At 39.2% G+C, this 24,984-nt stretch overlaps 1 protein-coding gene across 1 annotated transcript in view; it reads left to right on the plus strand.

Annotated features, from left to right (window-relative positions):
* Positions 1-10,342, plus strand: part of rps6ka4 (ribosomal protein S6 kinase, polypeptide 4) — a 29,000-nt gene extending 18,658 nt beyond the window's left edge. The window contains exons 12-18 of the mRNA XM_017698235.2: positions 62-195; positions 404-497; positions 603-773; positions 3,038-3,235; positions 3,419-3,578; positions 4,026-4,186; positions 6,082-10,342. Of these exons, the coding sequence (XP_017553724.1) occupies positions 62-195; positions 404-497; positions 603-773; positions 3,038-3,235; positions 3,419-3,578; positions 4,026-4,186; positions 6,082-6,297 (1,134 nt within the window). The 3' untranslated portion in view covers positions 6,298-10,342. The remainder of the gene's footprint in view (positions 1-61; positions 196-403; positions 498-602; positions 774-3,037; positions 3,236-3,418; positions 3,579-4,025; positions 4,187-6,081) is intronic.
* Positions 10,343-24,984: the final 14,642 nt, after the last annotated feature.

Consider the following 24,984-nt stretch of genomic DNA (forward strand, 5'->3'; position numbering starts at 1 on the left):
ATTGGCATCCCTTGCAATCCCTTGCTCTCTCTTGCTCTCTCTCGCTCTCTTTATCTGTCAGGAGTCTCAGTTCTTCCAGCATTACGAGCTGTGTCTGCAAGGGCCGCCGCTGGGTGAGGGCAGTTTCTCCATCTGCAGGAAGTGCCGGCACAAGCAGAGTGGCCAAGAATATGCTGTCAAAATCATCAGCCGCAGGTGTGCACAGTGACCTTATCTGACCCTGCTGCAAACCAGACAGACTCAGCTCAGAATATGAAACTGCATAACTCTACAGTTAGAACTGTAACAGCAGGCTTCAGTTGCTGATTCCAGTCTTACTTTCAGATAGAATGATAAAAGAAAATCTCAAGGTACTGTTTGTATATGTGTAAATAAGATATGATGTGTGATGGTGTTGCTATAGGATGGAGGGCATGACTCAGCGAGAAATTGCAGCACTTCGGCAGTGCGAATCTCATCCAAACATTGTTACTCTTCATGAGGTGTACACCGATCAGGTGTGAGATGTACAACAACACACACATTATCTGAAAAGCCTCTTCAAATAATGGGTTCTGGATTTGTCTTGATTTTTTTCAATTCCCTTATATTCTCCCTCTCAGTACCACACATATCTAGTGATGGAACTGTTGCATGGAGGTGAGCTATTGGAACGCTTGAAGAGGAAGAAGCTGTTTGCTGAAGGAGAGGCCAGTCAACTGATGAAGAGCCTGGTGTCAGCCGTCAGCTTCATGCATGAGGCTGGAGTCGTACACCGAGACCTCAAACCAGAGGTAGAAAGGCAGATGGATGGATGAACTGATGTCAGGGTAGCATTCACCTCAGTAAAGGTTTGATACATGTAGGTAAATAGGTAGATAAATGGAGGCAGGTCTAATGCATAGTGGAAATAGAGTCAAGGAAAAAGGAATGAATGATGAGTGAACAGAAGAAAGAAAAGATTGATGATGCTAAAACTATAAATAGATTTATTGCTGAATACATACATAAACGAATGAGACATGACAGATGGATGACTAGATGGCCACACCCCTGAGGAGATGGACAGGTCAGTACCCAAATAGGCAAGCATGTAAGGATAAGCCTCATTAGTAGTCCAAAAACAAAGCAAAAACAATGAAGAGAATCATTATGAATCCGTAGCAGTAATAAACACATCCATTTTACATCACAAACAAGATTCTAATTGTTTTCTTTGCAGGAAGGAACACTGCATTTGCATCCGATTTGCATGTAAATGTAGGAGTTTGGCAGAGGAGGAAGGCAATGTGCACCGTTCAGGTTGAGCCAAAGAACAGAGTATCATTGTTCATTGTTCAGTGTAGGTACAACAGCTCAAGAACTAGTTCAGATAGGGTCTGGCTGCATCAAAGAGTGTTGATGTGTACTGTGGACTGCGCCTCACATCTGAGTGGCCTGGCCATGGCTATCAAGCTTCAATCATTCTATGATTAAATCAATAAGAGCTGCTGGTATTTTTTCAAATGGCATTTCTCTCTCATGCACAGTGGAGTGGTGACCATTAAACTGATCTTGATTGAACAACCATTATACATTTTCCTTTATAACAATAATAAGATTAAGATAATAAACTTTCAGCATTTTTTCTTATTTACACCAAAATTTACAACACCTGCATCCTATCATACAGCATGCAGGATTAGCATAAAGACAGAACATCAGCAAGGCATTACACACTCATTTGGAGGAATTACATTGTAATGACAGGGTGGTCGAGAAGTGGTACAGAAAGACAGTGACATCAAGCAAACCAGAAAGCAAATGCAGAGATGAAGTTTTTAGGTCTGAGTGATAAAATGTAACAAAAATAGTTGAAATCAACCATTTTTGAAACACTCTTTTTGAGGTATTCACATTCAGTGATATATACCAGTCTGCTCCTTGATCTAGTTTTTAGCAGCAGAGGCTTGAACTATAAAGAGTTTTACCTTTGGTACACAGCACTAGAACAATGTGGAGCAATAAGGTACTATATGCAGCACATCATGTTTGTAAAAACAGAACAACATATCAACACCAAAAATCTTTCTCAGCTGTGAAGCATGGTGGAGGTAGTGTTATGGTTTGGCCAGGCTGCTAGCCCAGAGCTTAGATGGTTTGCATGTGAGGGACCAATGAATTTTAAGTCATGCCAGAAAATTCTCCAGTACAATATGGTGAAACAGTTTTTTTGCCTTGTATGTCCTCATAGCTGTGTAGCACTGATAAACATCTACAGAAAGTTATTTGTGATTTGTTGTTCTGGCCAATAAAGGAGGCTCCAATAGTTAATAAATTTAAGGGGCCCTTAAAACCTAATGATAATCACATTTTTTTTAAATAAGAGTTTGATGTAGTATGTAAATATTGTTTACATACTACATTGACATTTTTTACAAGTTTCAAAACATACCTTCCATTCATAATGAAGTTACAATGAGCATTTCAGCCTCACTGTTTTTGAATGAGACAAAATAGCAACCAGTGAGAACAAAGCTCATTTATGTACATCAGTCTTAAAGGCACAGTAACTACAACAGCATTTCAAAGGGGTTAAAGGTAAAAATAAAATACTGTTTTGTTGGTACATAAAATTACATAAACCTCATAAATTCACCTCAGACAAAAAGTACAAGAAGAGAATACAAAAAAAAAAAAATTAGGCTGCAGTGCCTTTATGGGTTTGCAGGCTTTTTCTGTCAATGATCTTGGTTGTTTAATAAAGATATTGTACTCTAAAATGTTGTTTGCTCTTGATATATAAAATTGTGCTTATTTATTGTTATGATGAAAGGCAGATCACATTTTGGGAGTCATTCATGCAGGGAATTTATAAGAATTCTAGAAGTTTCATAAGTTTTTTTTTTTGAATAACAACTGTATTTGTGCAGTGAAGTAATACATGCATTTATGTGTTCGATGTAAAAGTCTTCTGCCATATATCGGTATTTTTTCATATTTGAGAGAATAGTGGTGCTATATCATCTCCAACCTCTCACTCACCATCTCTCTCTTGTTCTATTTCTCTCTTCCTCAGAATATGCTGTTTGCAGATGAGGCAGAGGACTCGGTGCTGAAGGTGATCGATTTTGGCTTTGCACGTTTGTTTCCTGCGGGCAGTGGTAGTGCTCCTCTGCAGACCCCATGCTTCACACTGCAGTATGCTGCTCCCGAGCTCTTCCACAGCTCCGGATATGATCAGGCTTGTGACCTCTGGAGCCTGGGCGTCATCCTAGTGAGTGTGTGGGTGTATGTGTGTGGAATGATCGAATTCTTTAACACGAACTTACCCTTTGGCAGATCATCAGTATGCTTCTTATGTTTCTTTAATTTTTATTAATTTATATTAACCCTCAATCATCTTTACAAATTAAAATTGCCTGATGATTATCAGCTTTGATGTCTGTTCTTCTCTCAGTACACCATTCTCTCTGGACAAGTCCCATTCCAAAGTGAGAAAAAAGGAATGACCTCTTCCCATGCTGCTGACATCATGCACAAAATCAAAGAAGGAGATTTCTCATTGGATGGTGATGCTTGGAAAGGCGTGTCTGAAGAGGCCAAAGATCTTGTGAGGGGTAGGTTGAGATAGCACTGTATGTGTTATTGAATCTTAGGTAAGTAATACTGATTAATACCTTATCTTTTTATTTAAAGCTGACTCTATTGTTATGTAATGTTTACGTGTCACTTTAATCTTAACTGTTCACTGGGGAACACTAAGGAAAAAAAATTATGTTGTCGTTCTGGGACAAATTATTCTCAGTGAGAGGTTTCTAAGGCCATATTCATCTAGGATGGATTTAAGCTCCAATACCTGACCATGCTTATCAACTAATCATTATTATTAGGAGTAATAGCTTTAAGTGTAGGAGGAATAGTAATGTGTGGAAAAAAATGGTGGTCCCTGAGGAGGCATTAGAACCACTACTGAAACAGATACAGCTCTTACTGTTTCTGTTAATTGCGTTGTTTGATCTCTTGCTCTGTCTTTCGCTCTCTCTTTTCCTATTGCTCTCTCTCAGGTCTGTTAACAGTGGACCCAGAGCGGCGACTGAAGTTGTCTGCTCTGAAAGAGAATGCATGGCTGCAGGGCGGTGGGGTTTCCTCCACTCCTCTCTGCACCCCTGATGTCTTGGAGTCCAGTGGTCCCACTGTACGCACCTATGTAAACGCCACCTTCAAGGTCAGCCAGCAGCAATTAAGCCCATTGGTAGACTAATTAGATGTAAAAATCTAATGTTTTATTAGTTTACAAAATGGTGATAAAGTGGTTGGGTTTTAGTTAGTGTGGTGAATAATACCGTGACTTTGCACATAGAAGATTGAAGGCTCCGTTTTCTGTCCAGGCACACACATCTCTGCTATACAGTGATAGCTTAACAAAATGGATATTTATTAGATAAAACCTTGGGCTGGGTGTTAAGGCAAAAATGTTATGAAGAATATATCACATCACAATACTGTTTTAATGTTTAGTGTAATAATGTTTAGTTTCTGTAGTTTTAAATTTGAAACAGACAAATTTACATTATGAATTATGCTGTTTTTATGACGACATATAATGACAGCTGTTCAGTGTTCTCCAATTTTTGACCTAAGCATATTGTGAAATATTGACCCTTAGTAAAAAAAAAAAACAGTATGTTAAGTACTGATGAAAAGCGTATTGTGACATATTGGCCAGTATTTGTCAAAAAAGAGGGCAGATTCAACTGCTCTTAGTGGCATCTGAACTTCTCTGTGTCTACAACTTTGAAACTTTCGTGTGCCATAAACGAGCAGCAATTTGAGTGCAAATGGTGAATCAGCTTCAGTGTGCCAAATCAAGGGCCAGCCTACCAGTATTTCATTTACATCAAGCATGTTCTAATTCATGCAGATGTTTTAGTGGGGAGCCAATAAAACAAATGAATTCAGCGGCTCATAGCCTATTTCAGTGCTCATAGGTGGAGTTTGAGGTCAAGCACTTTTGAGGTCAAGCACTCTGCTCCCCCTACAGAGCAAACCTTATTGTTCAAATATCAAGTCTTTCTCCAGAATCACTTACTACACCTTTAATTTCTCACGATAACGATAAATAGTCATATTGCCCACTGATAAAGTTTCTTTTGGAGGTGTAATTTGAAATAATACTTTGTAGTACTGTCAATGACGGTGCTTAACACATCAGAATTAACAGTTGCAATAGACTTGTATCATGATGGTGTATCATATTGGCCCACAACTCCCATTCCTACCTAGCACTAGGCTTTATTTGCATGTGGAGAAACAGTCCTATACCTTTGTTACTCTTACATTATAGTCATATTAGAATCCAAAATAAAATCTGCAACAATTATGTCTTTGTCAGTATGACGGTGTAGCAGCCAGAATATTAAAATGGCAACATTTTGTACTGTGGTTCTTATCTGTAGCACAGTTGTTTGCTTGTAACATGATGCACCCACTGATAATCATCAGCTGCAAATCCATCCAGTATGACTCATTAGCCAACTTTTGTCAGTTGATATGTGGCAGAACATGAAGTACCTGTCACATATTCTTTTGAATAGTATAATTGAGGGATAGTGCAAAGCAAACTAAATGAGCATTTTACAAAGACACATTCATAGCCTCAGACACAGATTGATCCTAGTTTTGGGCAATATTACAGTGCTAAATGTTATCTACATTCTATGCCTTGTACAGACTCATGTAGGACAAGTAGCGAGACATGAAACACTAGGTACTGTTTCTGAGAGGCCCCAGTCTTCCAGGGTGCTGGTGTGATAAGACAGACCTGACTCACTGCTATCTGCCCTAAGCAGAGGTGATATACATTGCTACAACTGCATAGTGTTGACAGAAGCACAGAGCGGAGACTGACCCATCTGGATCTGACAGTGTCTAGTGCTAGTGGGTTTAGATCAGTGTTCTAGTCAGATGTTCTCTGATACATTACAAGGTGTACAGTCTGGACTTATTCTCAGGATGTGAAACGTTATTCGTCACATTGCTGCAGTGTAAATCATTTCTTCTTTTGTTGTCTCTTTATCCCTCCACGTCTGCATTCCTGTCGCACATCCATGCCGCCCTCAGGCTTTTAACAGGGGCAAACGGGAGGGCTTCTTCCTGAAAAGTGTGGACAACGCACCTTTGGCCAAACGCCGCAAACTGAAAATGACCAGCACAGGGATGGAGACACGCCGCAGCTCTTCGTCCTCATCCTCATCCTCATCCTCTTCTTCCTTGGCTTCCCACCCCAAGACACAGAGTCGCCAGACTTTCACCCCTAATAGTGACCCAAAACTGTGACCCTGTGGCTGAGAACCCTCCCTGGGCACCCTCTGACACAATGCTGGCCTTCTTGTTTGGAAGGAGAGGTCAGCAAAGAAAAGCATTAGATTTGTATTGAAATGAAAAGAGACTTAAAAGAGGATATGCAGTGGTTACTGCTTTACATGGACTCCTATAGGGATATAAGCTCAAGATGGCTGAAGCAGACTGATCAATGAACAAAGTCAATTGACTGAACACAAGAGTGCTTGAACACTCATTATATATGGATCTATGTGTGAGGAGGGGCCATCAGTGACAAGATCGAATGGTAGTTCTTGGATTATTGAAGCCAAGTAAAGGTTAGGTCACTCTGACACATGCTTTCTTTCTATTTCACAACAGAGCTTGGAGAGTGATCCGTCTTCAGCGGACTCTGTGATGTTTTCTTTGCATGTGGGTGTGGGCACTGTCCACGAGGTATTTCTTTATGAGGACATTTTGATACAACATGAGCTTATTTGAAAGAACGTACGCAATTTTGAAATGCTCCCTTGCCAGAGACTCCATTAATGTTCTTTTTTTATTGACATGAAAGGTTGGTTATTTTTCAGTGGGGCAAAAAGAAAAATAGGAAGGAGTCAGGGGGTGAAAAAGCCATGAGAGAAAAGCCATATGGAATAGAAGGGAACTATTTTAGAATATGTATATTAAAAAAAAAAAAAACAAAAAACAAAAAAAAAAAACCCTAAAAGATTCTCTAAATGTACAGACCAACATCTGCTGAGCACAGCTTTATATTGAATCATATCCATATAACATTTTAAAAAGTAGTAATTGGCGAATGTTCGTGTTTTAAAGTTGTTAAATGCGGATATATGCATGTTATGCACAGGCTATTTTGAACAATTTCTTTTTAAAGGCTGAATCAAATGCTCTAACATAGACTTGGCAGTTAATCAGCACGAAACTGTCATCAACTGTTTAACTTCTCTGGTTCTGAATCACGCTCAGTTTCTCGATTGGTGCTACTGTACCGGAGGTCATCGACTTGCGGCTGTATCGGTAAAGGTGCACTAGGTGGGAATACATGAGTAATCGACATTGGCATTGATGTTACTACAAGCTGTTGTGTGCTCCAGTTGTCTCTGTGTGCTGTTGATCGAGTCCGTAGCATTTGTAACGTTACGCAAACACATTCGTAGCATTTTTATGAATTTTGCAAGCACCTCGTCAGGCCCTTTTATTAAAACAGGAACTATAGTGACAGATTAGTTTGTGAATTGGTGATCTACAATGATCTTTTGACTAAATTTGATTGGAGAAAATTCTACTTATTGCACCTTTTATGGCCTCCTGCTTTAAGATCTTCTTGTGAACAGTGTGAGCTCTGACTAACTGCCCATGTAGAGCAACCCTGAGCTGCATTTCGGCTCAAAATGGAAGCTTGGTGATCCTCTTTAACAACTGTACTTGAACAGATCTGCTTCCTTTTTTTCTCCCCTTTTTTAACGGTCTTCTCTTTTCTCCATGCTGTGGCTGTTCTGCCTGTGGTTGAATTCTACAGGCTACTGTCAGGGGAATGTGATGTACTGTACGGCGCGGTAGGTTTCTGAGACCTGCACCATTGCTTTGAATCTCCAAAGGGCTCCAACACGCTCGCACGCGCACACTTGCACTCCTCATTTGAGGTGTGTGTGATCCAGCACTGTGAGAATCAGAGTGAGAGTGACAACGGCAGAGTCTTTTACTTCCTCCTTTTCTTTTTTCAGGGGGTGCCCGATATATATTATTTATCCATAAATGTAAAAAAAGGCGAGTGTCTCTGGCAAAGAATGTCTGTGAAATATTATATAAAAATGGCATAAAATTAGGCCTGTGCTTGGTAAAGGTTAACGGAGTTACCACCATACCCCAGTCACGCCCCCCAATATACTCACTGTTAAAAAAAAAATTTGTTGAAGTATTGATTTGTTTTTGTAATGCAAATCATACCAAAACACTAATATTCTCACACGTTACTATAACTCAAGTTTGAAAAATGCTGGTTGATGTGATGTCCTACTAATACCACATTTATTATACCTAACAGATGAGATTGTTCTAAAAATGTCACTGTTGAGCTGCGCTGGTTACATGCACTCAGGCTTGGTGGCAGGGGGGCAGGGCACTGTTTGCCTTTGCCACAATCAGATATCCTGCTGTACAGAGAGCCGCTGTGTTACGGTGTACGTTTTAGGACATCCTCAGACCTTTAGGTTTCAGACATCACACAGATGCTTTTTGGAAATTAAGGAAAAAAAGGTCAAAGAAAAAAACAAAATAATTCATTGTGTCCGCTTATTTGAAGAAAAAAATTGTGGGTTGCTTACATTAATTATTATTCTCAGCCTGGAAATTCTATATCAGTACAGCCCTCTTTTTTTTAATCACTAATCATACTTTTGGCCTTCCAAGCAAGGATGGAAATTATTTTTTTGGTATGTTTCTCAGGCTGGGTTCTCTGTATCTCAGCTGAATGTACCGGAGTGTCCTGATCCCTTGACTCATGCAGGATTGCTTTGTGCAGACAGAGAGATTCAATAACAACAAAAACGAACAGACATGAAGACGTCGTAATCTGCTCTGAAGCACTGTGTAACGAACCACATTACGCTCTCCTGAATGAGTGGTGAGGCTGTAGTACGAAACTGGTCGCTGTGCTGTGGTCAGATACACCACTCTCTTGATTTTTTTTAATGCCAAAACGATCCTTTGGCAGGCGTTTTCATTATGATCTTAGGTGGTAGTAGCTTTGTGTAGTGCACTTGGTTTGGAAGCGAGTGGCGTGCTGGATGAAGTGTTAGCAGGCTGTGGCAGGGCCAGAGGAGGCAGCCACATTATTCATTTCGGCTTTGGTGTTGCACACAGAGAATGTGAATGAGAAATGGCTGGAAATTGGACAAAGGCAAGTCAGAGAAATCGGTCTCTCAGTGCAGCTTGGTTGTTGGAATCGAATAAAATTGAGTTTTAATTACTCTTGAGGGATTTGGTTGATGTGCTTTGCTTTGAACTTCTGAGAATACATTTTACATTTTTAAAGTTTTAAATGTGATGAAAAATTGTGGGGTTACCAAATGATTTGGAGGCTGGCGCATTAAGGACTTTTTTGTTGTCTGTTTTTGCGTGATGAACACACTGATAATACACTTTAATATTTTTTTTTACTTGATTAAACTGCTTATTTGTTCCTGATATCGCACAAGTACAGGCTGTAATTGATGATGATGTTTCCAGCTTTAAAAAAGTCAATATCTTCGATATTTATTACTTTTTATTCTCCTTTTGGATTACTGTTTTATTTGGAGTGATGGCTGTGGTTTCCTGCCTGCTTTATTTGATGTGTTTTTGTGTCGGTTTTTTGTTGTTGTTGTTTTTTTTGTTTTTGTTTTTTTTGCGCAGTGGGCGCGTCCTATAGCGTCCTATACTTTGCTCCTACAAGAGTCTTGCACACTGCACCAAAACAAGATAGTATTTGTGGAAATAATGGACTTGTCCATGGCTTTGATTACAAAGCTTTTATTTGTTGTAATGGATGTGATTTTTATCATGTGTCTCCATTTGGGAACTCTGTCTGTTTCTTTCATTAGCCTTTTTTTAAATGTACCTTTCTATTTTAGTTCTGCAATTGCATGTTTAACTATTATTATTATTTTTCATTTTTTATAAAGAGAAATTGATGTTCTGTCCTCCTGCCAAATAAGGTTGTTTTTTTTTTGTAAGAGAATGATCATGAAACTGAATATCAAATGCACTGTTCTGAGGCAACATAAGATGCATTGTTTTGCATTGAGAACACTGTTAAATCCTGAAGGTAAAATATAATACACTTTAGTCTTACTCAGAACTCTGTGATCCCTTATTTACCCTATTGTGATCTTAGTCCTGCGTCATACTAATCCTAAATGAACCTACCGGCAGCCTTGTTAAGTTTTTATTTCAATTTTTTAACTGAACACGTTGTATATAGGGAATACGTTTTTTGTGTTTAAAGCATTTCATTGATCTTATTGTTCTTTTAATAAAAATAGAGGAGCTGGGGGAATTATTACAAGGTTTTTGAAACTGCAAAGCAATTTGAAATTGTGGATTTATTAGATACTACATTTTATTTCAAAAGGGAAGGCTGCTAATTTGCTTTGCATATCTTGGGTCTCCATTAACCCCCCGTTTCAATTTACTGAGCAAAAATCAAACGGGATTTCTCAATTAAAGATGAGCCTGTGCAATAAAAGGAGAGGTCAGGGGGTCCTCAGTTTACCAGGAAAAATGGCTTTGTGAAACACCCCCCCCCAGAACATTCAGTCTTTCAGTTCTACCTGATGATGTAATGGCTTAAGAGCAGTGAACACCACAGCCACGCACTTCTCCATCATCGCCACCAGGTGGTAGAAAGGCTCTTGGCTCTTAAGACGCATTGGCACAAATGAGCAATGGGAAGAACTAACAGATAACAGCGGCCATAATGCGACTGCCAGTGTGTCATTAATCACCGTGATCGAAGAGTGGAAGCATTTGCATAGGAAATTGTGATATATCGAGCATGACACAGATGGATATGAACGGAACGGTAAATCGAAACCGTTCCATCAGTTACAGTCTCAAGTCCTGGATGTGACCCAAGAATTGACACTGGATACTCACATGTGTAAACGCTTAAGTCATGCAGTGAAAAACACAGTACATGTTTGCAAATATGCTGGAAAGAGGAAAATAGTCCTATGTGTGAACTCAGTTAAAGGGGAATTAAATATTTCAATCACTGAGTTGTAAACACTGTGGTGTGATGTGAAATGGTGCACTGTCGAGAATTTACCAACTCGCAGTCTACAGTGCGAACACGTCCATTTCATTTCCTGTCTGGTAGAATCAGAGAACCTTTAAGTTTTATATAAAATGACAGTAATGATTAAATAGTGGAAATCTCTCAAAACTATGTAGAACTAGAAGTGGTGAAAGTCCACAGGTATTACTGAAATAGGTAGAAGTTAAAGTATACTCTTAAAAAAGCTGGTTCTTTATGGGTTCTTTAGTAAACAGTTCTATATAGAGCCACAAACACCCAAAGAACCCTGCATGATTAAATGGTTCTTTGCATCGTTAATAGGTTCTTCAGATTGTTGGAAAATGTGTTGTCGATGGTTCTATGTAGGACCTTTTTGATAAGCGTTCTATACAGCACCCAAAGGGGTTCTTCTATTGTTACTATGTCAAGCTTGTAACAATAAAAGAACTCTTTTGGGTGCTCTACAGAAGCCTTTTCAAAAATGTTCTGTATAGAACTGTGTATAGCACATTCATGCACATTCACCATCAGTCTGAAGAAGTTCTTTGAGTATTCATTGTTCTATTTAGAACTGCATTGTTTTTTAAAGAAGCCATGAAGCATCTTTTTTATAAGTGAAGCTTATTGTCGTCACAATAGAAGAACCCTTTTAATCTGGTTCTAAACAGAACTGTTGTCTGTCATGTTGTCTGTCTTTCATGATGTGAAGAACCCTTTTGCAGAGGGTTCTTTGTGTTCATTGTACGATATAGAACCATTTTCTTTTCTAACGAACCCTTGAAGCACCATCTTTTTAAAGAGTGTCCTGAAAGTCCAAAACTAAAGGAATTAAATTGTTTTGAACGGTGTGTTTTTATTCAGCGTTAATCTCTGTGGAACCACAACATTGAGCATAAATAATAGTATATGCTAGAGCTGCATGCTTCATCAATCAAAAAATATAAATGACACTTTAATATCCGTTTTTTTTGTAGAGCATTTACCAAGAATTTTTTTTTAACCAACCAGGACAAATCGTTCGCATAGGTAAAGCCATAGACGGGTTTTTTTTTCTCAATGTATTTTCACCTTCCAGAATATGTGCTGCTTTACTGTCACTTTCTTTGCACTTCATCTCTCATTCCATGACTTGCGTCTCATCTGCTGCTTCTTTTCATCCTTTCTCTGCGTTATTGGCAGCTGTGAAAGCAGCCAATCACAAGTTGCCTGATTTAAAAAAAAAAAGAAAAAAAAAAAGTAGTGAGCCTGATTTGAAAATGTAGTCAGTACAGAATGTACTGAATTTTCTTTTGAAATGTGGTGAAAGAAATACTCAGGTAAATCACAGCTACTTAAAGTATGAGTAAAAAAGCATTTTGTATCAAGCCTTTGCAATTAAATCCAAGTGATTTAACTTAGTACTTATTTTGAACATTTCCATTTAAGGCACATTATGGCTTATGATTTTCTTAGTGTTATGATTGGGCTCCTTTATAGAGTGAATCCAGTTAAATTGGGCCATATTTGATCATCATCAGGACAGTCCATCAAAACCAGTCCATTGCCCGCAAATCAAGGGATACTAGTTTCCTCTTAAACTGGCGCTTGTCTTCAATCATACACTGAAACATGGTGGTATTTGTTTCACTCAGTATAAAGTGCTGCATATGCTTTAAAAAGACATGATCCCACTCATCTCGTATGGGTGGCTTTCAGCTTTAGTTGGACAGTTGGGAAGATGAAGTGGTAAAGCTGCTTCCACTTTTGAAACACATTATCAACAGTCCATCATCAAAAGCCGATAAAAGACTACACACTTATAAAAGATTCCTCAATGCCTCTTTAATGTGTGCAGTGGTTCTGTTTGGAAACATGAGTTCTACATAGGACCACTGCACGCTTAAATGGTTGTTTGCATTGGTGAAATGGTACTTCAGATTAGTCATGTCTTGTGATTCTATATAGAACCTTCTTGAAAATGGGTCTGTATAGCATCAAAAAGGGTTCTTCTATTGTTACAAGCTTGTCATTATAACAATAGCAGAGCCATTTTTGGTGCTATATGGAACATTTGCAGTTCTCCACCAATCGTACAGAACCATTTGTGCATGAATTGGTTCTATATAGAGCTCTTAGATCTGGATCTAAATAGAACCACTGCGTTTACTAAAGAGCCCTTTAAGTACTCTTTAAGTGGTGTCACTTAAATTGGTGTCAGTATCTACTAAAGGCAACTATATAATAATAAAACTATACCTGGACATTTTAGAACATAAATTCCGATTCTGCTATATTTACCACATATAGCAACATCTAAGTGACTTTTATTCATATTCAGCATCATATGCAGAACATCTAAGCAACATTTGTTGGCAAAAGCAAAAAAGCACAGCCACACAGTTCAGCCACTTTACCTCAACTCACCATACTGTCTTTCAGCTCTGAAGGATGATTTAAATGCAGCGGTTGTGTGGCTGTTTGTAACATCTGATTGATGCAGATGGTTAAATATCGTTAGCACACTGGGTACAAATGTGTGTTAGAAACAGCAGTGTTTTCAGGGTGTCAAGGGAAGCTGTGAAAAATTGAGGATAGCTTCAAGCCAGGCAAGGTTCCATCAAGCCTGGATAAGTGAAAGCATTTCAGTTTGATTAGCACTGCATTTTTCACAACAGACCTTGTGAACTGTAAAGATATACTGGGCTAGACCCCTCATGAACAAGGACTATGTAACAGTGGCAGGGAAAAAAAGGCATGAGGAAGAAACACTGAGAAGAGCCAAGGCTCAGTACAACCTCTGAGCATCATCGGATTATGATATTAAATGTAGAAAAGCGGGATTAAACCGAAGCACTCAGATGACACAGAGGAAGGGATCAATGAGATAAGCCAGTGACCAGTGTTAGAAGTCAGTCAATCTGGCAGCCAGCTGACCATGTTGGATATATAAAGGAAGTTTGATGTGAGAAACACAGTAGGTAGGAAGTTCAATATGGGAACTACGGAGCATATTGTTAAAACGCGAAGCATGAGCAGTAATATCACACTTTTAAGACAACAGAGGAAGAAAGCAATGTGGTTCCATGAGTCATCTTTTACACATTTGTCTTACATCTGAATAGCTTTGTTTGGGGAAGATACGGTCTCCTGGTTTCTGTCCAGAAACACCTTCAAGACAAAAGGCATCATAACTTATCAATCGCTCTTAAATTAAAGGTAACGAAAGGGTTTTTTGAAGAATTGCCACTGGAGAATGGATGGGTATGTGATCAAGTGCATCTATTTCTAATACAAAAATCATAAATCATTGTTTCCAGCACCTGCAGTTTGTGAACAGTTCAGCTGAAAGTGGCGTGACTCACCACCAAGGTGGGATTAACTGTACCAGGTGGTGGGGGGGCTAGTTGTAACAGTTGTTAAAAAGCTTGGAAAATTGATGCAGAACACAATTAATTTAATGCAGGTCTATGTTTGAACTGAACAAGCTTTCCAACCTAAATACATAAAAATATACGCATAAAAATATGATTAGTGAAAAAAATGTGTAGAACAGCAATATCTGCTACTTGCATCTACACATCTACAACTTCCAGGGCCCAGAATGATGAACAGAGCTGTAGATGATTCTATAATGACTGAGAAATCTTATTATGGAATCATCATTATTGGGCACCCCCAAAGCTTTTTTGCATAATATTATAACCACAGTGCTCATGTGGCATGAATGATGATAAACTTGTAGCTGTTTAGACAGCCTTGGAACTTTTTCAAGTGGGCAGTATAAGCCATATGGATAAATCTAAGAAGACATTGGTATTCCTGGGTAAAAAAATGCATCATTACATTTAATGCTAGCAAGCAAGAAAGAAAGAGTTTGGCAAAAAAAAATGACACAATTTTCACATTAGCGCACTGCGATAAACCGGTGACCTCCACAGTGTGTATCCTGCTTTTCACCCAATGACTGCTGGGGTAGACTCCAGTTCCCCCCGCAACCCAGAAGATAAGCGGCCTAGAAAATGTGTGTTTGTTTCACATTAACTCTAATGTAGCTGACCGGTCAAGACGTTTGATGTACAGAGGTTATGTCTCTAGTTGTGAGCTGCAGCTCTGAGGCCAATTCAATTTTGTCATTTTTTTGTTTCCGTATGCAAACTGTTGAACATCATGACCTGTGGACTATGTAGATGTGACTACTTTTTATGGCTTTATTTACTGTTGTCTTTTATGTTTTCTAGGTTTTCTATCTACCTTAAAATTGTCATGTGGAGACTGAGTAAGTTCGAACTATATTATGAGTACTTGACTCGGTTTGAAGCAAGTGTGTGAATATTAAGCACTTTATTGTACAATTGTCATGATGCTAATTCGTGGTGATTGGTAGAACAAACATTAATAACCTTGGATATGATGATGTAATACTTAAAGCATACAATCTGTAAGACCTGAAGGCCCTTGGCCCTTATAAGGTTATGATGGCACAAAAGACCGCTAACGTCTGGATGGAGAAGATGTAGAAATGGTGGACAGATCTTGCCTGCTTGGATCAATTATTAACAACAAAAAAAGTCCAGCTCTCAAGAAATAGGACACAGATTGGCATCAAGCAAAACAAGGATGATGGAGCTTCAGAAGTTCTGCATCTCTGCAAACAAAGATCAGTCGTTCTTTAGGGATGTGAAAGCTGGACAATATACAAGAGATAGGAGAAAAATGGTGATGAACTTCAGTGTTGGTGAAGACTTTTGAGATTATCCTGGACAGCAAAGACAACAAATGGATTTTCGAACAAATAAAGCCTCACTTCTTAATCGATGCCCAAGCAACCAACCTAAAGATTATTTTTTATTTTATCTTAAGCTACCTTATTTTGGACGTACTGTAACTGTAATCTATCAGTAGGGCTCTAGATAAATCTTGCTGCAGTTCCTCTTTCCATCTTCATGGGGTCAGTATAGAGGCACCCTTGGGCTGTGTATAAATAGAAGAAGCCAAGCAGGTGCAGCAAAAGACCATTATGTTTGGAAGTGTTGAAGATAAAAGAAGAAAGAGGACAACCAGCTATAACATGGATGGACACAATCAGTGGAATCCTCAGCAAGCCATTCAGAAGCCTAAAGGCTCGAACAGAAGACAGGAATTTCCATATGGGCACCAGGTGTCTGTTTTGCCTTGATGGTACAATAACAGTAATAATAAATTTGAATAATTGGTGGTGGATAAGCTGCATTAGCCTTGTAGTTCAGTACAAAACTAAACCTCTAGTACATTTAGGGCACATGTGTCAGGCTCCAGTCATTGTGGGCCAAAACTCTGCAGGCTTTAGCACAACTGATTCAGCTGTTCAGATAATTAGCAATTATCTGCACTGAATTCAGATGAGGGTAAATGCTAATTTATGCAGCACTTTGGGCCAGAAGGTCCCCAGTTTGACATGCCTGATTTAGGATAAGGGTGCAAATGTTATTTTTGCCAAGCTATTCCTGTAAAATGGAATCTTATACAGTCATATAAAAATGGCCAAATGACATGTTGTGTTGAAAAATGAGTGGAAAGGAAATTTGTAATGCAATTGTAATTTTTTTTTTTAGCATACACTTAAAAATATTTTTATTATACTTTTGCACAGGCCACATTTTATGATTCATTGTTTTTTCCCAATAAGTTCAATTTGGCAATCAGCACTAATGTCAGCTCAGGCAGTTAGTACTGCATTGAAAATGTGCCTGACTTAATCCAGCTTTGAAGTGCATGTGAAAGGCAGGAGTTCTCCAGCACCAGCAACCTGTATTATATAGAGTCACTCCAAAGAACACTTCTGGCACCTTTTATTATTACAAGTATTGCTGTACTCTGTAGATGATCTGGTGTTGCCATTTCTATTCTCCATTATTGCCTACATACAGTCTTTCTTACCCACCCACACATTTGGCATCAGCTACCAAAAACATACTGACCCTCTCACTTGCCCTCCCTGCAGGTTGGCCTCTGAAGTTAGCCGAATTGTCCCGCACTTGGACTTTGTCTTACAGTTCTCCTCGTTCTCCAGCATTGCTGAATAATTGAAACTGAAGGGTAGTGAGTGTTGCTGCTCTACCCGGTGTTGGTAAGTGCGTCAAGGTTGATTTCATGGCGGATCTTCCACTTTCTTGTCCTGCCTCATCAAAATTTCATCTTGGCTTTCCAAAAACGCCCTCCATTATTAAGCAGCTAAACATGACTACCATGCCATGCAGTGTGTGTGAAAGTGTAAGAGATAAAGCCTTCTTCACTTCAATCAGGATCACCCTCTCAGCCCGTTTCCCTCAGGGAGGTATAAGACTCAGATGCTTTCAGGTAGATCGTACCTGGAAAGAAGCAGCGCAGCTGCAATCACAGTCTGAAGATATGGGTCCAGTCTGAGCCAAGGTCACACTCGCAAACAAACTTTTATCCAGCTTTACTTCACCTCCTGTGACTCGGACTATACATTGGAAGATATAGTCTCTCTTATTCTCTCTTTCATTCTCAGAACACTGAATGTGAAACAGTGAAATGAAAATTTCAGGATTGATTAGAATGCTCTGTCCCAAGGCTAGCTCTTTCGCCAGGAGAAGTAGATATATGCTAAAAGAGAGAAAGAGACAGTGTATGTCTCTTTCCTATTAATGTGCATTTCTGGTGTGGTTAATGGTAAAGGCAAAGTGTGTGTGTTTCTATCAGTGCCAGTAAAAAGGGAACATGAGGGTCAGTGACAGTGCATTAGAAACTCGCAGACTAGTATATATTTCATGAGAACCCACAGTAACTGCATATGTAATGGAACATGTACGAGCATGAGGAAATGCTGTAGGTGCAAAGACACATCTAAAGCTCTCATATCAAAAACTGGTACATTATTAGAAATGTTCTGTGCAGGTGAATTTCTCATTCATCAAGGTACAAACAGTGTAAACACACTCTTAAAGGTACAACAGTGGTTTTAAGGTCAATCGTGTACCTTAAATAAAAGTTTATTCCCAGATAAATAGTACATTTGTACTAATGTTTTAAAACAGAACAATAAAATATAAAGCTTGAAGATGAGACAGGGTGTGTGGAGTCAATACAACTTAAAAATATCATTTCAATGGATTATGGTACAATTATGTGCCTTGACTAAAGGTACTGAGATGTACCTTTTGAGGATACCATCCCAGTGAGACGAGGGGAACTACTCCAGTGACAGTTTCATACCTTTTTCTGAAAGTGTAATGTTATTTTATGAAATATGGATCATTTTTATTCTTTATAAAGTTTCAAAATGCTGCAATGAAAACTTGTAATTGTTTTTGCAAACAAAATGAAATCATATCAAAATCTTGTCACAAATTTTAAAACATCAACAAGTTGTAATCATTGTTTTTTTTACTAAATTTGAAGTTAGTTCAAGTCAAGACCAAGACATTGTAGTAGTTAATACTCAATTGTAGAATGATAGGCGAAGGCATTGTACTCGGTCTAGAGAACCAAGACCGGACCCAGTACATTAAGTACAGCACTCTTCTCAGAAACTGCCCCATTTTCATTAGCCTTCCAATCACGGCTACTTCTCAGCGTGTACGTGTCATATCCCACGCTCCATCCCCTCCTTTCTCTGCTATTTATCATCACTGGTTTTCTGGTCACTGGCCTACCTCACCTTACCCTCATCAGCCCATGGCCTTAAAACCTTGCCTATGCCTTTAAGTCTCTGTGAAATCTCTGGTGTTATTAAGCTACTAAGCCATGTATAGTGTTTGCTAATTTGACTGCCTTCTGGTTTTGAACTCTGCCTATTTTCTTGGTTTTACAATTCTGTCTGTCCTGCAGTGTCCTGTTTCCTGGTGTTTTGACCTGGACAGTCTAATTTTCGTCTTTATAGCAATAAAAGCTACTGCACTTGCATCCAGTCTCCATAATTCCTAACAGTATGTTTGTGTTTTGGTCCATAGACTGGCCTGCGTGACTCTCATAGACATCCCTCACCATGACAAAGGGCAAGAGGTTATTTTATATCCAAAACCAAAAAATGAACTTTAAAAAGTGTCGGTTTTGGATTTGTCTGTGCTTTCCTGCATTTTTAAGTAATTTTATTTTCTATTACATTAATGGTGAGTACCATGAGATAGTTTGACTAAATAAGCAGTTTGTCTCTACATATGAGGTCAGACAGCAGATGCTGTGTGAATTATTCGTCCGAGACCAACTTTAGTTACCACTTTAACCTCATTATCTATGCAGCAAGTTAACTTAATTTGATGAAGATGAAGTAAACAAATCCACCCTCAAGACCAGCAGACATAATTGACGGGCCTTCAGCATTTCACTGAATGCAGAAGCATTTGGACCAATTTCTTTCATTTTTTGGTTGTTAATACATCAAAAGGCAAGGTTACATCAGTAACATTCCTCCTGGAATCACTGCATTGCATTTTGGGATGCAGTACCTGGTGAAGATAGATATGGCTGTGTACTGGAATATTTGGCCAGAGCAGTATGTCATCAGGGTATCTCTGGCATAATGAAGGCATTCTGCTTGGTCAAAGTCAGACTGCATGCTACTCCTTTTAGACACAGTCAGTAGACGAGCAGTATGTAGTAAGCTATTTTGAACACAGACCAAAAGAAAGCATTTTTTGTATGCTTAGCTTTATTACAATCAATGTCCTGGTTTTAAATGGACCATAATCCTTGTAAATATTGAGTTTTTTAAAATTGTTTTTTACTATGAGATCGCAGTTTTAACTGGTTCAGTAGAATGCCTCATATAGTACATATATATGGAAGTGTTTGGGTGTTTACAAGCTAATAACAAAGCCTTAGCCTCAACCTGAGTGCGTGTCATGTGCTGGCAGTTAATTGAGTCCATCGTGAAAGATCTCGATAAGTATGTTTGCTTCCGCACCACTGAGGGTGCTCAACCTGTGGGTGGGTGGGTGGCAGACAGTGTCAGTGTCCTTATGCTTGGGGAGAGGGCTTGCTGAATACTGCATTAGCCAGCTGTCATGCTCGCACACAGGAGGTGCGGGTTGAGTGATCTGTAGGCTCTTCCTCTCCCACTCTTCCACTTACTCTCTCTCTCTTTCTCTCCACCATTCTCGCTTTCCCCTCGCTCCTCTCCTACACTCTCTCCTCATTTTGTGACATTTACACAAGGCACTTTAATATTGCAACAGTCAACATCTGGGAGTGGATCTGAGACATCCAACTCTGCCTCTGAGTACACGGGAAGAGCCAATCACAGCACACAAACACACACACACTCATGCACACATAGAACACACATACACACATACACCCTGCCATGCCACCCTGTATCATTGATCTGACACTCATACGGTAATAAACTCACTTAAGTGAGACAAAAGAACACTTCATTTATTCATATCTCTATTGAGGAGTGTGCAACATTAACATAGCAATTGCATTTTAATAGGCCTGTTTGTCATTAAGAGGCAGGGATGATGGCGGTGTTTGCTGCATTTGGCTGCTCTTGAAGCATTTTTAAGCAGCTTAAGCTACACTGACTGTGACCTTTTCTGATTTATTTATAAAAAGATTTTCCAATCTTAAGATCTTAGGGAGATTTTAGGAGACTTACAGTACTGTGTGAAAGTCAGAGACTGCCCCTTTATTTATTTCATTCCCACTCAAAACAGTCTTTAAGTACAAGTTAGTAATTTTATAACATCAGAAGAAAACAGAACATATATTCTGTAGAAAATTTAAAAAATGAAAGTATTTATTTTGGGCACTCTTTGTCTTCATTACAGCTTCCATTATTTTCAATGAATTTGCCTTCAGTTTTTCAAACAAATCTGCAGGATGTTCAACTTAGAAGTTGGTTGAATTTTCTGTTTTTCATGATCCAGGGGACCCTAAACACATACACTGATGTTGAGGTCAAATTAGCAAATTTGGTAACAGTTAATTTCTTTCAAAAAACATCTACATCACCTTAATATTTCTCTAAATCTAACAGCCTAACCTTAACCTCAACCCAAAACTTAACCTTGGTCCTAGTCCTAAAGTTACGTTTGGTGCTAATCCTAACCCTAAATCTGTTGAAAGGTTCACCAGATACTTATTATACCTATACCTATTATATTTTTTTGTATTTTTTTTTGCTCAGTAAGAGCTTCTTGATAGCTACACATCCTTTCAGACCCACAGTGTTGAGCTGTCTTTTTACAATGGAAGAATAGACAGAAATATCTGTGGACATTTTTCAGATTTCATGCAAGGATGGAGCTTGATTTTTGCCACAGATAAAGGGATATATAAATATACAGGTATATTTTGTTTATCAAGGTACAAACAATGTAAACATTCATTTAAAGATACAAGAATTACCTTAAGGCCCAACTGTATACTTTTTTTCCCAGGTGAATGATACGGATTTGCAACACCTGGTTGTTTTAAAAAAGAAAAATAACATACAAAGACAGGGTATATGGGATCAATTCAACTTAAAGGTATGACTGTACAAAATATAGTACATTTATGTTCTTGAACTAAAGGTACTGAAGATGCACCCTTGAGGGTCCCAAACCAGTGACAGCTCAGTACCTCTTTTTCTGAGAGTATGAAAGCTTTAAGTACTGTTTTTCTGATGGTGACAGTTTTGGTGGTCTACCAGACTTTGTGTTTGTTAGGAGTCCCATTCTCTATTTATCTTTTAATCAGTTTTCGAAGCTCCTTTGAATTTTTCCTCTTTTTATACGCAAGTGGGTTATTTTGTAACTAATCTCTATTAGAAATATCTCCAGAAAAAGTAGTAAGTTTTGCTTAATGGCTGTTTTGACTAGAACTATAATAAATGAAGGGAGGTCTGTGACTTCTGGGTAGTCCTCAACATTGTAGAGTCACTCTGATTTCGGAAAGTGACCTCTAAATCAGCAGATCCACTTTGTCTAGCTGGCCACCGGATTGCTGGATTAGTTTTGTCTTTTCTTGGCTTAGTTTAAGTCCTCACTTTGAGGTCCTTGGCGCACAGCTGACATGGTGGATGTGCTCGAAAGAAGATAACGGCATGTTTCATCCCCCCACTTTGTTTTATGCTGTTTTTAATGACTATACTCATGTTGTTATCAATTTTACACAGCCTTGCTCAGAAAATATCTTTAGCAAAAATATTAGCTCCCAATTTGTAGCAAGATCATTCTAAAAAGGAAGGATAAAACAAAGTTAGGAATAAGGATGTGCGAAAGGAATAAAAACACAGTGCTTATGTTCTCACGCTCTTCATTTATATTGACTTCCCTGAGAGACGGAGACGTAGATGGATGTCTGCTCTGGTATTAACAAAACCCATTAAAGGAGAATTAACGGCGTGTGCCTTAGAACGTGTGCATGAAACACATCAGTGATTGGTGAACCAAATGAATTGGACTGTCAGCCTAAGCCAGTAAGAGAGGGGGGTGGGGAAGTGGGTTGGGGGTGGGGGGGTTGTGGGGGGTTAAGGGCGGAGGGGTTGGGGGAGAAATCCCTGTGGCCAATGTAAGATCACCCCACAAACCAATGTCATTCCTCAAGCCAAAAAACAGGCATTGTATTTGAGACCTGGTGTACTAATGCTTTTAACCTTCCTAGACTGATGGCTTTTTACCTAAAACACCACACACACACACACACACACAGATGCAATCCATTATCCTTTAATATCTGTTTGATGTGGTCCAAATGTATGACTAGTCATGGTAGTTGCTAGGCTTGCAACGTAGTATTGATTTTGTACATGCTGATATGTCTAATGAATTGACAGTGCTGTATAATGGACTGGGAATGGGATACGTGTGGTACATTTGTTCTCCATTGGCATCAGTGCTTTGGCATCAAGCACCATTTTCAGTAGTATCACATTTGTTTTCGAGGCAGAAATAAAAGAGAAAACCGGAGAGTTTGGCCCAATCCCACTTCACTCCTTGCCCCTACCACTTAGCCCTTAGCCCTCTGTTTTGCTCGTTCACATCTAGGGGTAGGGTGTGCCAGTTTTTGTTGAGATAGAGGGGTAAGGCGAAGTGTTAGGGCTACATAGCCCTCCAAATGGAGTGTTATGAGAAAAAAAAAGAAAAACTGGCAAGATGGCTGCGTGAGCGACAAAAAAAACCCACAAATGTGAGCATTTTCTCCATTAAAAATATGATAACCATTGTATTATCTTAGTTTAATGTCGTTTCAATGTATTATGGTCATTAATCGTCATAACAAGCACAAAAAATCGCTAATAGCATGCTAATGTCTCAGGAGCTAGCTAGCTAACTTTACCATTACACCTTAAATAGTCCAGCTTTAATGACGCCTGAAGCACCAGAATATCACTGCTGCTCCATTTAAGGTGGAACGGGACATTTTGAACAAGAAGCTGGTAGAATAGCTGACTTCACCTTCGTTTCACCAAAGAATCAGGAGTGGGTGATAATAATTGTCGTATATCCCCTCTTTGAAAGCATATTATGCCCTAAATGTATCTAAAGCCCAACAGGGAGGTTGCTGAACTATTCCCTTCTCTGCTATCACTGAATACGGGCTGGGTCGCATACAGAGCACTACTAGTAGCTGGTAATGAAGCAATGTATTTTTTATTTTATTTGAGGGTTGTCCCATTTCGCCGGACAAGATTTCAACCACCACTCCTAGTAACTCACTTCCAAGGGATTAGGGTGACATATTTTATGAAGTGACCTGAACAACTTCAATAAACAGTTAAATGGTTAAAGTGTCCAAATACTGTACAGAACGACTCTATACTGGTATTAGTTTTTAGCTCCGTAAAATCTGTATTGCTCACAAAATCTTTATTGGTTAAGCTCTAATGTAAATTTTTACGCGCTTGTAAATACACCATATAGTCAAGAGTATGCTGACACCTGACCATCACACCCATATGAGCCTGATTGACGTCCCATTCCAAACCACTGGCATTAATATGGAGTTGCCCCCCCCCCTTCTCAGTTGTACGAGTGTGGCTGAACTCAATATCCCACATACCTTTGATCACACAGTGTATAAATAAATGCCTGGTGATATTTTGGCAAAACTTATGGAATTCTAACTTCTCTAACCCCCTTCCCAAACAGCCACACACACAGACAGCTGCGGTAGGCTTTCACGGTTAAGCATGGGGTGCATCGATTCAGCTGTGGCTGAAAAAGCCATTTTCAGTTAGCGTGCCATTTTAACCCCCCACTCTCTTCCAATTCCATTAACCTCTCTGTCTAGATCCCTCACTCCTCTTATGTCCCATCCCCTCTGTCTTTCACGTGAGACCCCCCACTCAGCCCTTCATGTTTGCTTCATTTGACAGATCTAACCCCGTCTCCCTGCCTGTCTCCCTCTCGCTCATTGACTTCAGTACTGCAGCCTCCATCCCAGTTATCAATCCCTTCTGTCCCCTCTGCTGCTTAGTGCTCTTTCTCCTCTCTCTCTGCCACATACATACACACACACTCTCACACTCTGTGTGGGTCACATACCAATAAAGAGTTTTTAAACACCAGATGTCCTTGACTCCAAATGAAGAGTCCTGGAGCAATGCCCAAATCTCTGTCTTTTCTTTCTGATAAACAGCAGAGTGGAAGAACAGTGATGGCACACTGACCCAAATGGAGCCGTTGAGTGTTGTCAGGCATGCTAAACACCACTCCACTCACAGTGAGAGACTACAGGCCTCGTCATTTAGATCGATTCTTCTAGAACTGACAAGCTCCATTCACCTGACTGACTGACCCTTAGAGGAGCAGCTACATGCTAACATGGCTAACAAGAAGCAAAAACTCCACACTGGCTTAGAACCTGTCCTAAAACTTTGTGTCTGCCAAACTTTGGGTATACTCAGGTTCAAACACATATGATCGAGGCTCATTTCTGCTAAAAATGTGGCTGTCAAAACTAATTTTACATTGTTTTGATTTTACAAATAC

The sequence above is a fragment of the Pygocentrus nattereri genome, chromosome 23, assembly GCF_015220715.1.
Source record: "Pygocentrus nattereri isolate fPygNat1 chromosome 23, fPygNat1.pri, whole genome shotgun sequence".
Classification (NCBI taxonomy): domain Eukaryota; kingdom Metazoa; phylum Chordata; class Actinopteri; order Characiformes; family Serrasalmidae; genus Pygocentrus; species Pygocentrus nattereri.